At 49.0% G+C, this 14,415-nt stretch overlaps 1 protein-coding gene across 3 annotated transcripts in view; it reads left to right on the top strand.

Moving 5' to 3' along the window:
- LOC104352325 (solute carrier family 35 member F4) overlaps positions 1-9,448 on the top strand; it is a 228,439-nt gene extending 218,991 nt beyond the window's left edge. For all 3 annotated transcript variants that reach the window (XM_086462671.1, XM_086462670.1, XM_086462669.1), the window contains exons 5-8: positions 4,869-4,994; positions 6,204-6,396; positions 8,131-8,220; positions 9,207-9,448. In XM_086462671.1, coding sequence (XP_086318797.1) covers positions 4,869-4,994; positions 6,204-6,396; positions 8,131-8,220; positions 9,207-9,448 — 651 coding nt within the window. The remainder of the gene's footprint in view (positions 1-4,868; positions 4,995-6,203; positions 6,397-8,130; positions 8,221-9,206) is intronic.
- Positions 9,449-14,415: the final 4,967 nt, after the last annotated feature.

The following is a 14,415-nucleotide window of genomic DNA, read 5'->3' as shown; positions in this document are numbered from 1 at the left end:
TGAGAACTAAAATACAGCAAAGCAGCTTGGACCCAGCCTTTTATGCTTTGAATGCCTCTACTGCTTCACCCCCACCCCCCCCCCCCAGCCTCTCAGAGAGCAAGTGTAATTAGGTTATTTGGACAGTAAGGAGATGAAAAGAAATAAGGGCTTAATCATACACTGTGAGCCAGTGTTTTTGCAAAAGCGCTCAGCACCCAGGAGCACAGCCAGGTTTTCAAAGGAGCTCAGCTCTCCTGGCAGCTTTTTCAGAGCTTCAGAGCTGTTGGGCACGTCTGCAGCCCGTCGGAGGTGGGGATGCAGCCGGCGCCTGTGTACCCGAGACAGCTTTCACCTGCCGGGGCTTGAGAACCAGCAGCCGTCGAGGCTCAGCGGCTCTGCAGCGGATTTCCAGCATCGCCAGCTCCCTGCCCGCCTGGCGTTGCTGCAGGCCGTCTCCAAGCTGCCCGCAGATGCCCACGGGCACGTGGGAGCCACACGGCCAGCTGCCTGACGGCTCTCCGGTCCCCTGTTTGCGTGCCAGCACACCGCTCCCGCACGCCTTGGAAAGCGGCCGCTGGCCAGGCTGGAGGGCTGGATTTTCAGCTGGGCTGTCTGAAGACAAACCTGTCTTGATGGCCACCTTACGGTACGGCATAATCTTGCCCGTGGAAGCGTTGAGTAGCTGCAGAAGGGCTGCCGGGGGCTGCACACAGAGGTTCGGCTGCCCTGGCTGCCTTTGAGCTGCTCGGAGTGTGTGTTCTGCAGTGAGAGCCACGTGCCTTCAGCGGTGATGCTGTAGCGTGGGAAGAAGCTTACACCCAACCCAAGAGAGAAAAACAGCAGCTGGAGAAAGAGTATTTGTATGAGAAGGACGTATGCATCAATGACTATATAGCTGTTTAGTATAAAAGTAGTGCGGGTAGACCTTCCTCACCTTGAGTACCTACTGCCCTGCACAAGGAAACAGCACAATCCCTGCCTGCACCGTGATCTTCTTCACTTGGACACTTCTGAACACCTCACAAATTAATAATGTACCCACGTTACACCGGGACTTCTGGGAGTCCAGACTGCTCTGGCTCAGAGCGAGCACAGATATTTAAAAGACTTCATGTGTTTGAGTAGATCTCTTGGCTTGTGTGGCTTAGATTTAGCCACGTGCTTAAATGTTTGAGCCTGTGGTTGTGTTTCGTCTGTGAAGTTGGATTAATACTTATTAGGTAGGTGTGGAGTCGTCTGGGGACATTTTTGCCCCCCCCCCCCCCCCCCCCCCCTCCAGGTTGACACTGGCCTGGAGACAGGTTTCCGTACTACAGCACCTCATTTTCTGCTGTGCTCCAAATGGGAAAAAAATGTTCCTGAGTAACATGTTGGTTGGCCTTGCTCTCTTCCAGGGGGAGAAAAAAAAAGGAGGCAGGCTAATTTCATTCCTTACCTAGGAGGCTCCAAAAGAAAGTTACTACCCTCTTCTATTAATTAAAAGCCTTGTTTAACGAGCTGTCAGCTACAACAACCAGCTTTGCTTCACTGTGACCTTGCTGCTTCTTGTCAGCTTACAGAAGCTGGCAGGATGTGCTCTCAGGTTTCTGAAGCAAACGCATGACACAGTCGGTAGGCAGAGGTCAACTGCGCTAATGCAGTGGTATAAAATTTGCAGGAACAGCTTTGAACATGAAACTTAAATAATGTTGTCGCTGTTTTCCAGTGTCAGGTCTTATTTATCTAACATCTCATGAGATGGTGCTCCATATATGTCCATCATTTTAGTTGTTTCAGGAAAACAAAGTGTTTGGCTTTCTAAATATTTGATTAAATTAGGAAATGGGCTCTCTAAATTTGGTGTAGTCAGACTGGGAAGGTGCTTTTCCCGATAGGAAGGGTCTCCTACTGGGGATGATGGATCTACTCATTTTCACAAGCATAAGGAAAGGACTCACTTGCTGGGTCTGAGCAATGAGTGCACTAAGAGTTAAATCTCGATCCTTTCCCTTGGAAGGAGAGGGTAGCTACGTTGGGCATTTTCTGTTTCGCCTTGTGGGAGACATTGCTTGAAATATTACTGCTGAAATATTCCAGCTGACAGCTGAAATGCTACGTCTGAATTTACGTGCAAGGCAAGATGTATAGTGCAGCCTGAGATGAAACCAGACAGGCAGGGTAGCAGGGCAAGGGAGGCCTTCTGGGAACTGTTAGGAGTGGCCGTGCCGATGTCTGAGAGGCCATGGGTGTAATTCTGTGTTGCTTCAAGGCTGGGACTTCGGTGGTATTTGTATCTCAGAATAAGCTGCAAGGAGAACAGCAGCATTACACAATTACATTACTAACGAACTGCTCACCAAACCAAAGGTAGGAAGGAGAAGCTCTGTAGGGACCATTCCTGCTGAACAGGACTGAAACTCATTCTTCTAACAGAATTGCACAGGTCCTTGGGTGGATGTAAGCTCAGGGATCAAAATAAGCATTGCTGCCTCTTGGGTGATGGTGTGTGCGTCCTGTGTCAGGTGTGCCCTGACTTTTCAGCAGGGTGAAAGGCAGAGGGTGATGTCTTCTAGCACCCCAGCCCACTTAAGGAGTGAAGGCCAGATTCCCATTTAGGCACTGGGACATACCACATGCTCCCCTGTCCTCCTCGGCAGCTCGCCGGTGAGAGCCTTAAATCCAGAGACTGGGCCCATGGGCCCATGTCCTTCCTCTGGATGAAGGGGCTTGAGTTCTCCTGCCGGGATAGCCTGACTGCTGGGGTGTGTTATTTGGGGAAGGAGGGGAGGGAAGCTGTCTGCGCCCCTCTTGCTAAAGCCTTTCCAGGTCTCATCGAGCCACTGCATCGCACCTGAGAGATTGTGAGTACATACGTGGCTCCAGCCCTTGTCATTACATTGGGGGACCTGGATTTCAAGTGCCATTTCATGGTGAATTTGGAGGTATCAATGGTAGCTGTAGGCTTAGTGACAGCTGGGCAGCTTTGTTGAACTGGAGCTTGGAGCTTGGATGATTTAAATAGAAGTAAGGTGAGGTATAGACATGCACTGTGGTTTGTGATTGTGCCTTCGACACTGTGACTGCAGTGTGAGGAGGGTACCTGTGTGCCTCAGTTACTGGTAAAATAGGGCTAATGGTGAGAGGGAAGTTCTTAAAGCTGCACCCAGGAGAGGAGTTCCTCAGTGGAGATGGCCTAGATACCTATGGAATTTAGGAGCACTAACATTTTTACCTGTACTCTCAGAGATTGGCTCCACCCTGGGAGTTGATTCTTGGTTCCTCATTGTCCTCCATGTGTGGACACCTTTACCTGGCATGCCTCCCTGTCCCATGTGTCCTTTGAAAGATGTTTTTTCTCTACTGACTGGCTCTGTTCAAATTATTTTGTGGGATTTTTGTGCTTATTGCCTCAGTCTGGCTCATATTTGATTGGTATGAATATCAGTGGATTTTCTGAGACTCTTGGTAAAACTGTGAGATCTGAGGCTTCTCTGCAAAAGGGCACATGATTTGATCAAGATGCCTTTTAAGTCTGTGGTGTGAAGCATGTGAACTTTAGGTTTGTCTAGTAGTAAGTGTTTCTTAAATGAACTTTAATGAGGTTTTCCAGGAAGCAAGTGTCCATCTCACGTTGGTGTGGGCTCAGGAGTTGAACCAGAGCTGCAGGAGCGAGAAGGTAAAAAGACCTGCCTGGCTCAGCAGCTGAATTCAGGAGTCAGTCAGTGTGGCAGTGTTTGTAGAGGTTATCGCTGTCGAGGTGAACCACATTAGTTTCTTCCTTCGTGTGAATGGGGAGAGCTTGCCTTGCCTGTCTGCTGGGGAGCCGTGTGATTTAATGGGTATCTGGGAACAGAAAATAGGGTCTGAACTTTAAGTGTTGCTGTTGATTCTGTAACAGCCGGCTTTGGGTGTTGGCATTTGTGCATCTTCCGTTCTACACCCAGCTCTAGTACATGAACAGCCTTTTTATACTGATAAAATGTTTGATGTAATACTGCTTTTTTTTTTTTTTTTTTTAAATCTCTATTTAAAAAACCGTATCTTTCAGAAATGGGACTGTGATTTTCCACAGGTCTGAGGAAACATTTTCCTCTGCAGTCCATGGAAGCTAGGTATTCAGTGTCTCTGAAATTCAAACTCCATATTTACCTGCGGAGGGCAATTAGGTAGAGAGGGGGAGGTTTTCAAAGAATAAAACACATTGGGATCCCTACCACTTCCTTAAAGTCCTTGGACTCAAGAACTGGGATTTCAGATACGCTGTAGTTAATTATTTCTGTTATTTTTCTTTGAAGATCCTTAGAAGCTTTGTCTGGGTTTTTCAAATGAGGCCAAAAACCTAAGCACAAAGGTAAAAGCTTCATAAAGAAATTTGGTCATGTCTGTCCGAGAAAGCTGGTAGGGCTGTTAAGAAACACTGTGCACAGCCGGAGCAACCTGGAAGAGCTCCCAGTGGTACACTGGTATTCTGCAACGCAGGGGTCATTCTGCTGGACTGGTGTCCAGGAAGGTCAGCTGTCTAGATGGTTGCATTTCAAGTCAAATTGGTGGCATTGCTGAACATTTCTCTTGTTGTATAGCAGAGCACAATGTCTTAAAATTTCTTACTCTTGGAGCCATATCTCCAAAGTGGATGGTTAGCTTATAAAATAGTGATGGATGTTCTGTCCGTAGGTCTCAGGAGAAATTGCAGTGTTAGAGATCCATATCGCTACCAGTGCATACACTTTCATTATGTTTTACATGTCTCCCAACTGTACATATTTTTCCCTATTTAAGGGGAAGCAAGAAGGCTTCAAGTCAGAGAAAGTAGCTAGTGACACTCATTAAAACCCCACACAGTGATAATCTCTTTCCGTGTAATGAAATTGCGCTGAGCTTTACATTGCTTTGCTTTGTCTGTGCAGATAGTTGCAGCAATAATGGCAATCACAGGCATCGTAATGATGGCATATGCAGATGGTTTCCAGGGCGATTCAATTATCGGGGTAGCATATGCTGTTGGATCGGCCTCTACATCTGCATTGTATAAGGTAGGTCACAACTGTTTATTAGTGGGTTTATATGCTTTAACATTGGGTGTTAAAAATGCACGAGTACAAAGGGAATCACTGTAAAATACGTGTTTTATTTTATTCATCCCTCCTGCATCATTCATATTGTGACCGGGCGATGTCACAGTGTCAGGAAATCTACTATGAGGGTAATTAGTTGTTAGCTGCCGATATTCAGAATGACTTTGCTTTATGAGCTTTTAATGAAATCTCCACTACTATGCTGCAAGGAGTTTAGGATCATGTTTTAATCATCTCCTGCCACCGCGGTTTATCGACACGATTTGGAAGGGGCTTGCCATCCGCAGCAGGGAGGGGAGCCTGAATGCGGGGAGCGCCGCTTTCCCGGAGCGGGGATGGGTGGCTCATCCCTGGGCTGCGCTCCTGCTGGGCTTGGAGCCCCGGGGTGTGCCCGGGGCAGGCGATGATGCCGTAGAGACACGCAGGGCTTTGCCCCCTGCTTTAAAAGTGGTGGCTGCTCTCGAAGGTGAGGGATGAAGGCGGCAGGGATTTCTCTGAGTTAGAAACAGGTTGGGCTAAGCGTGGCTGTATTTATGGCTGGCTCAAGGACGGTGAGGTGTGTAAAGGGGAGCAGAAGTTTGGAGTTAGTGGTAGTGGGGTGAGAAGTTGCCTCCCAGCTTTAGGCTTTGCTTGTCTGGCTAATAAATTTGTTGTGACCATTCACAAGTCACTCAAAGTGCGTGAATTTCAGCTCACGTAGGACAAATCCTCCATGAGGCTTGTGCTGCCTGTGAATCTGGAGTCCCTCCAGGCAAGGCTTTCCTCTCACAGCAGGTTCATGCTGCGGAAGCCTCTGGAGTCCCCTCATAAATCCTAACGGTGCCAAGCACAGCCTGAACCCTGTAACTTCGTTGCATGAATAGCCTTGTCCTCGGATTCTTCGTTGCACTTGCTCCTCGTGGCATTTTGTGTGAAGCCTTGTTATACGGACTCAACCGTCCCCACAGCAGTAACGTGGTGTCCCCCTCTGTGCAGGAAAGGGCAGCAATTGACCAAAGCTCCACTTGCACAAGTTCTGTGGGAAAGGGTTGGGTTGTGACATGCTGTCCTGGCCAGGGCTGTCCCATGCCCCGCTCTGCCCAAGGGAGTGGACACTCTGTGCAGGAGAACTTCGCTTCCCACGACAGACGTGAAGTCTAAACCCCTCCTCTCTCCTCTCCTTTGCAGGTTTTGTTCAAAATGTTTCTTGGAAGTGCAAACTTCGGGGAAGCGGCTCATTTTGTTTCTACCCTGGGCTTCTTCAATTTAATTTTCATCTCTGTTACCCCGATCATACTGTATTTTACGAAAGTGGAGTACTGGTCCCCCTTCTCTGCTGTGCCGTGGGGTTACCTGTGTGGAGTAGCCGGCCTCTGGTTAGGTATGTGATTAAAAAATTTACTCATTTTTCTAGCTCTTCTGCTCTCCCCCAGTACACAATTAGCCTCAGGCACAAGCAATTCCCCCCCACTTTTAAGCAGCAAACCTCTCTCGCAGGTGAAATCTGACCCCGGTGCAGGCAACTGATTTTTCAATTATTCATATTTTTCATAAGAAGCCGTATTACTAGTATTAATAGCAGAGCATAAACATGAAGCAGTCATACTAACTGTTCACTCTGCATCTTTGCGTTCCTGCTGTAGTTCCATTGATACGTCCCTGTCTCTGGCACAGCTTGATTGCTGTAAATCCAGTGTCAAAGGGCTGCGTGTAGCCAGGCGGTTCCTGGTGTGCTCGGAGGGGAGGTGTGCACGGACCCAGGGACACCTGGGCAGTGCTGGGGCACCTTTCTGTGGGTGCTGCAGGGCTCTGGGCAGAGCTCTCAGCTCACAGCTTTGCGTTAGCTGCGAGGGCTGGTGCTGTTTCTTCTCCTGCGGTCTTCACCTCCCCTCTGCCCTTCCACAACGCTCCCTCTTTCAGAGCCGCCGTTGCCGTTCTCCAGCTAGGCAGAATTAACTGCTGGACTCAGCCCACGGGCGTTTTAATTTCCAGATACAACATCATCCTTCCCTTTAGTAAAGTTGCTATTATTTCATAATTGAAGAGGTTTTTATCTCCACTACAAGTACGGAAACAAAGAGGTTGTCATTGCCTGGTACGTAGCCCATCCACACAGCCGTCCTGAGACAAGGTCTGGCTGAGAGCTCAGGTGCTCTGAGCACCTTGAAACTGCTCTAACCAGAACTGCAGCTGCTCTGTGAGCACCTACGGGACAAAAAGTGGGGAGGATTGGTCACCCAGCGATCTACCCAAGCGTATAATCCCAGCCACGAGGGAGCAACCTTGTGGAGCAGACAAATTTGCTGCTTTTACGCAGGGGACTCACCAGCAGGACTGGGTGGCGGGCGAGCAGGGGGGACCTGGTGTCCTGCCACAGCGTACAGCACCAGCCCCTGGTTGCAGGAGCTGGAAGAGACCCGAGGGAATGGTGTGAAAGGGAAGATTTTTGCAGGTTGCTTTTGATCTCTCAAGGAAATTGGAGCTGGCTGGGAATGCTGGCATGTAAAAAAACCCACCCCATAAATTTAAAGTATTGAACTTTTGTACTTCTGTCAGCTTTCGTTTTGCCTTCAACATGGCAGCAAGACCACGGTCCCACTCCAGTCTGCTTCGTTAACTGCCTTGGCTGATTGCAATTACGTCCTTTAGAGTATGAGTTCCTGCTGCTGTCACCTTTGGTGTGCGGTCCAGCTAGAGGGGTGTGGGGCCTTTCATCCGTGAAGTGTCCTGCTCGGACAAGGACAACACAGCCTCAGCCAAGAGGGGAAGCTGGGGCCACCATCCTTCTGGTAGGAGGAGAAGTGATGGCTTACGGCAGCAAAACCAGGTTGTTGGTATCCGATTAAAGCTTAGACAAAGCTGTGAAATAAGAGTGTGATAACGTTGGTATTAGAGTTTGTGAAAGGACGTACAGCCCTCCCTCTTCCCTCATGCACAACTTGCCAACCTTTCACACTCACATGTAAAAAAATAAAAATCACTTTTTGTGACAACTACACCATTCTGGTGTGCCTACTGAGCGCATATCATACTTGTAGGGTCAAAGTGGAAGAGAAAAGTCTCACTCGAGTGTTTTTGCCCATAATCATGTATTATTTGCTCTGTTTTTCCCTAGCTTTCAATATTCTGGTTAACGTTGGCGTCGTGCTTACGTACCCCATTCTGATCTCTATCGGCACAGTGCTCAGCGTCCCTGGAAATGCAGGTACAAGTACCAAGGTTGTTGGTGGAAAAATAAGCACAGAGGCAAGCAGACAGCAGAAGTGGTTTATTGTCTAAATAGTCAAAATCTGCTGTCATGTATTTCAAAAGCAGTTCAGTTTCCTTCGGCTTCTGTGGATGCTCCTGGTGATGGTGGGTGTTTCAGTAGGTAAAAGCCCTTTTTTTTTGGTCTTGCCTCCTTTCTCTGGGATACATCTGTACCGGGCAGAGGAGAGGGCAGGCTGATGCCCAGCCAGCAGCCCAAAGCTGGCTGCTGCTGAGACGTGAGGGGGACAGCGTGCTGCTGCTGCGGCTCAGCCCTGTGCTGGTGGCTTGCCGTGCCGCAGCGGGACAGGGTGTATACATGGAAGTTTACTCCAGAGTCCTGTCTTCTTAAATAGCCCCATCCCTGCTCTTCCAGTCTCCTCCGCCCCGTTAGCCTCACCACTCCATGTATCTAAACATGCTTTCAAAGAAACATCTATTTTTAGGGGAATGCAGGTCAGAGCTGCGAAGCTGTCAGTACCCGTAAGAGGCTGCTGAAGGGCTCAGATGTGCTGTTAGTGCTGGTTGTGGAGTTGGGAAGCTGGGCCTGGAGGCATCCACTCCAGCTTTCTGACCTGCATGCTGCTCCTTCCTCATCACTGGTCCGTGCAGCCCAAGGCAACGTTGTGCTAATGCAGCCTGCTGTAGATAAAGAGTTACCGTAAAGTACCTTCCCTCTCAGAGAAGAAGTGGAACTCTTGAGGCTTAGGCTGGCCCTAGAAGGCTTCCTCAGAGCCTGCATGAAGGCGGTGAGGCATGGAGGAGACGTGGCACTTCCACTACCACACTCTCAGGTCAAAGCTGGTCACTCTAGAGGATTGAGAGCAACGTGGCCAGTATCACAGCCAGAGTGCAACACACAGGTTACGGAGATGTGCCAGGCCGGTCTGACGCTGTAGCTCATCCTGCTGCAGTTTTCACAGCGTTGTTGTTTCTTCTTCACAGCTGTGGATCTGTTGAAGCACAAAATGATCTTCAGCGTAGTGAGGCTGGGAGCCACCATCATCATTTGCATTGGGTTTCTGCTGATGCTGCTCCCTGAGGAATGGGATGAAATAACCCTGAGGTTCATCAACAGCTTGAAAGAGAAGAAAAGTGAGGATCATGCCGACGACATCACAGACTCCAGTGTACACACGAGAAGCAGAAGCAGAGCTAATGGGACAGTGTCTATACCACTAGCTTAGGGCTGGTGGACTTGAACTGCACGCAGATGTATATTCTGTGAATATAGCTTAAATTTCCTCCCTACTTGTATGCTTAAAAACAACATTTACTCTGTACTGGGGATGAACTGTAAGATAAGAGAAATACATCTATAATAAATGTTTACATTTATACACTTATGAAGGAACGGGTGTAAATAACTACAATAAAATGTTTTGTAATAAAAAACATTTAAGCCTGTGTCTTACTGAGCTCGTGGATTTAAAATATAGGTCGAGTCCACATTATTTATCTCCTTTTGCTGGCAAAAGTAGAGCCATTCTCAAAGGTACAAATCTTGGTTATTTCCAGCTAAATCTCAAAACTGAACAAGTCAGCTTGCCTTCAGAATAAAGTGACCTTTTGGAGAGGTTGTGGTTTTTGGAAAGCCATTTCAGACCTCTCACGGCATTTTTGAGAATTCATTTCTGAAGGAAGCCGATGTTCACGCTGATGCCAGGAAATATTATCAGAATAAATACTCTGCGACGTGCAAAGCAATAGTTCTTCATTAACTTACATTGTGATGAAATACTTCATGAAAGCTACTTCCCACGTAACCTGGACGTGCTGCAGTGCTGTTAGCCCAGAGATGCGGCGCTGCAAGCTTATCTCCTCTCCGTTGACTGTTCTGCCTGCAGCCAGTGGAAATCCGTGGCTCGGTGCTGCTGTCCTAACCCATGGGACAGCCGGGACATCAGCAGGGACAAGGGTACGGGCAGGCGCTGCTGAGACACCTTGCCTCCCAGTCTGGTTGGAAAAGTCTGTTGCCGAACGTAGGGGAACAGCGCCTTTACGTGAGCTGTTACCAGTTAAAACAGTTCAAACTGGTTTTGCTGGTGCGTAGATTTGCAGGATTTCTACCTGCCCCGGTCCCTCATCCATGAGTCACAGAGCTGATGGTGATCACACCCTTGACTCTAGGGCTGCTGCTACACCCTGAGCTGGCTTCACACCTCGTCCCAGCCTGTGCTGAAGAACTGACCCCACTCGTGACCCCCACGGTCTGCTCCAGCCTGTGGCTGCGTAGCTGCAAACGTCCTACAAACCTGAAACCACCCGTAGCTTCGTCGCCCTGAAAGGCACCAGGCTCCAGCACTAGCCCTGCGTCCCTCCCAGAGCCATGCTGAGCTGCGCCTCTTGCCAACCCCACCTTTCTAGTGGTGCTGGATTTTGGGTGCCTTTAGTAAAACAAAAAAAATTAGCTCTGTTTATCTCTTTTTCTCCCAGAAAGGCTGCACTCCCAGCTGAACAACAAGCTTCTCAGGAGAGATCGAACACCCCAGATCACTGGCATCCCTGGGAAATGCCCGTTCCTATTTTCTAGCACTTTGGGCCAAACAAATATTTTTCTTAACAACCTCCACCATGCAAAAGCCTTTCGAAAGCAAAACCAAACCATCTAACCTACCCCGTTCCCTCCCTGAGCCTGTCACTGTGTAATTTAGGCTGCCTGTTCGCTCTTACAGCATTCCTAGGATCGGCCATGCAAGATTACTTGCGCCCTTGATAAGCAGACAAGCTGCTTTTTTTTTTTTTTTTTTTTTTTTTTTTTTTTTTTTTTTTAGAGGAAGACTAGAAACAACTGGACAGTATCATGGATTTCAAAGTTCTACTGCCCACTGCTTGTGAGTTTGATTAGCAGCTAGTACGGTGTTTTGGGGGTTTTTTTTGGTGGTATTTCTGCCAGGAAGCAAAAAAAAGAAAACTATTAGAGATGAACTAGATGATCTTTAAGGTCCCTTCCAACCCAACCCATTATTCTGTGAAAGGAAGTGTTTGTTATTGATAACACCAGTTATATGAGAGCAGCAGCCGTGCCTGTTACTAAACTAACAGCACGAGCACACGCGGCACAAAGCTGTGGTTTGTACGGGGAGCTGGTTGCAAGCTCCCCGCTCCGCAAGCCCACCCTGGCTGGCGAGTCCTAACGAACCCCTCGTACTGCAGGGGGGCGGGGGGGTGTCCTGTGGGAGCCCCCCCCCAGTTTGGAGATGTGCTCTGGGAGGCATTGCTGGTCCCAGGAGCAGAGGGGGCAGCGACCCATCACTGGCAGCCAGCATGTCCCCATGGCCCTTAGGGATTAATACTGCTGCAAACAAAGCGATTGATGTAAATCATAAAAAGCACCTTTCTATTCGACTCGCTTCTATTTGATGGTTTTTTATCTTTTAACATTCATGTCTAAATTGTTCCTTGCAACCAGCAGATACTTGTGTATATTAAAAAAAACCCCAACAAACCCAAACTTGGACTCTTTCATCACATGGCTGCAGAATTAGGGCTGTAGAAGCCAACCCAAACAACCTTCCCCTTTGCACTAAACCCAGAGGTGTAAGGTTGGGGTGCGTGCGTGCGCACACACACACACACACTCAAGGTCTTCTTCCAGCATTTGCTAAGATGGGCTCAGCTCCTCATCTGCTGCTTTTGAAAGGAGCTAGACATTAAAAATATTCTAAAAAAAGTGGATTGCATCGAACAGGAGATACTGATGGGATGGTATGGGTGAGAGCAAATAGCATATGGCAGCTTAGGCACCACCCCAAGTTGGTTTTGGAGTTGATGTATTCATTTACATTACTAGATAGTTTGAGAGACGTGTTTTACTGAAATTTTAGCTCCTGCCAAACTGAACACATGGGAAAAACAAACATTTAGTATGCATTGATGAGTACGTTTTGGCAAGCAGCCTCATGGCAGCATCTTCAGGCCCAGGACTGGATCCTTCAAGGAACCTCATTGAGTATTCAGCAGGGAAAATCATGTGAAATTCCCGTTTTTGAGTCAGTTTTCCCCTACTTGAGACATTTCATGGCCAGGGGGCACAGCGTGTTACTGTGCCAGCCTGTCACTCTCTACAAGCAGCCCCTGTGCATGTTCCATCCCCAGGGACCAGCCGTCACCCTTGTGTTTCTACAGGGAGAAAGGATGTGTAGCTCTGAGCCCAGCAGCCACCTTCCACCTCACAGCAGGCTTAGCAGACATCGTCGAACCCAACCCAAGCATTCTGCTAGGAGCGAGCACCCTCCCACGTCCCCCCCTGTACGGCCAACGGCGCTGAGGGTTGAAGCGGGGCTGCAGAAGGCTTCCCCCCTCTCTGCCACCGCTTCGCTCCCCCCAGCCCCTGCTGCGGGTGGGCAGGAGGGATTTGCTGCTGCATCCGTCCCCCACCATCAGCTCCGGGCAACGTCCACTGCTGCAGCCACGGGTGCCCCAGACCCCCAGAGGCGAGCAGGTACCTAATCCCTCAGTGGCATCATGCCCAGACGCTTTCCAGACGTTCTCGTGCTGCTCAGTGATTCCTTAAGGCTCCCTCCACCGCTGCCCAACCTGCAGTTTATCTTCCTTATTAAGCGAGGCAGGTAATTGTTTTCCCTAGAGTGCAGCTCAGCCTTTCAGCTGGAGAAAACCCATTAAACCCAAGAAGTCAAGACAACAAATGGAGGCTATTTTGCATGATGGTGTTGAGGATCCATCAGAGGAATACAAACCAATAATCACGCCCGTCAAGCAACTGATCAGACGTGGTTACTTCTGCTGCTGCTGCGGGCAACTGCTGAGCCCTTCTGCTGTCTCCAGCAACATGAGGGTTTCATTTCAGTTGCACTGTCTCATTGGCACCGCAAGGAAAATGCCAGTTTTGATCCAACAGTTGCGTTATCAGATTCTCCCTCAGGCCACAGCTTGGGTCTCTGGAAGGAGAACGAAACGTGCTGCGAATAACCTGCCTCGAGCATCGCCACCTGCCTGCTCCCTCTCCGGAGGGCTCAGGGACCACTCACCACGGACAATGTTATCTCAGCACCACCAGTATCCTCAGCCTTGGCTGGGATAAGATGAGCATCCTCTGTTAATATAAGCAACAAGCAGCAGAGAGAGGAACGAGCCATATTCTTGGCCTTACAGACGTGTACTGACGGGATCTATTAGCCACACGGGTGTGTACCCCGGCCAGTGACACGCTGCTGGATTATTTTCCTCTCTTCACTGCTCCATTTGTTCACGCTATTGCTACCCAAATGAGCTGCAAGCGTAACAAACAACAGCAAGCCAATTTGCGGTGTTAAGTTCTTTCTGCTTTACTCACTGGAGATTTGCATATAGTCCAGGCATTACTTTGGCAAAAATCCGTGACGCCCACTTTCCATCTCCTCCTGTGCCCGTATTTCCTGGTTTTCAAGGGCAAAACCTGCATCCCTATCTGCAGCACATTGGGTTGTCACAACCCACCTCTTCCATCTGCGCTCTGGGAAGATAAAAGACAAAGGGGTCAGGAAACGCTGACCAGACCTTGCACACTGACACCAGCACATCTTGGCATTTGGGGATGTTTTGCCCAGGGTTTTGGACCTTACGCTTCCCCCTACCCTGATCTCTGTGACAAGCCACGATGCTCTGGCAAGTGGCTGCTTTCCCCGTGGTTTGACACAAGACGTGCACCGTGGAAAGCAAGACACGCGGCAGATGCAGCTGTGACAGTAATTTAATACTCGTTTGCAAGGAGAAGTTTCAAGGCAGAGGCAATTTTCCGTTGCAGCTGGACATTAGACTGGTGCCCCATGCCAGATCCTCCCCTTGGTTCACCTTTGCTCCACGTGCGGGTGAGTAACAAACTCTGCTCCTCTGTGGGAAAATGCCCTGCCCCAAGTCATAGCACTGCCCTATCCTTGGGCTTTTCCCTGCATCTTCCTTAAAACAAGGGTGTCGGTATGCTTAGGGGTCAGTGATTTCATTTTGTCTACAATAAATTTGCTAGAAAATCCAATTCTGGCAAGACCAGCATCACTGATAGATTCCAGCTGAATTTGGTGGAGGGTTTCAGGCAATAAACGGAACAGAAGGGTATGAAGAGCTTCCAGCTCTCCTGAGAAGGACCAGGTGCTGTCCCTAATGACAACATATGGGACCAAAGCTCCTTTCCAGACCCGTGTTTCTACAGCACAGC

This window comes from Leptosomus discolor, chromosome 3 (genome assembly GCF_034619465.1).
Source record: "Leptosomus discolor isolate bLepDis1 chromosome 3, bLepDis1.hap2, whole genome shotgun sequence".
NCBI classification, from domain to species: domain Eukaryota; kingdom Metazoa; phylum Chordata; class Aves; order Leptosomiformes; family Leptosomidae; genus Leptosomus; species Leptosomus discolor.
Note: the sequence above shows the minus strand (reverse complement) of the source record. Positions and strands in the feature narration are given on the sequence as shown.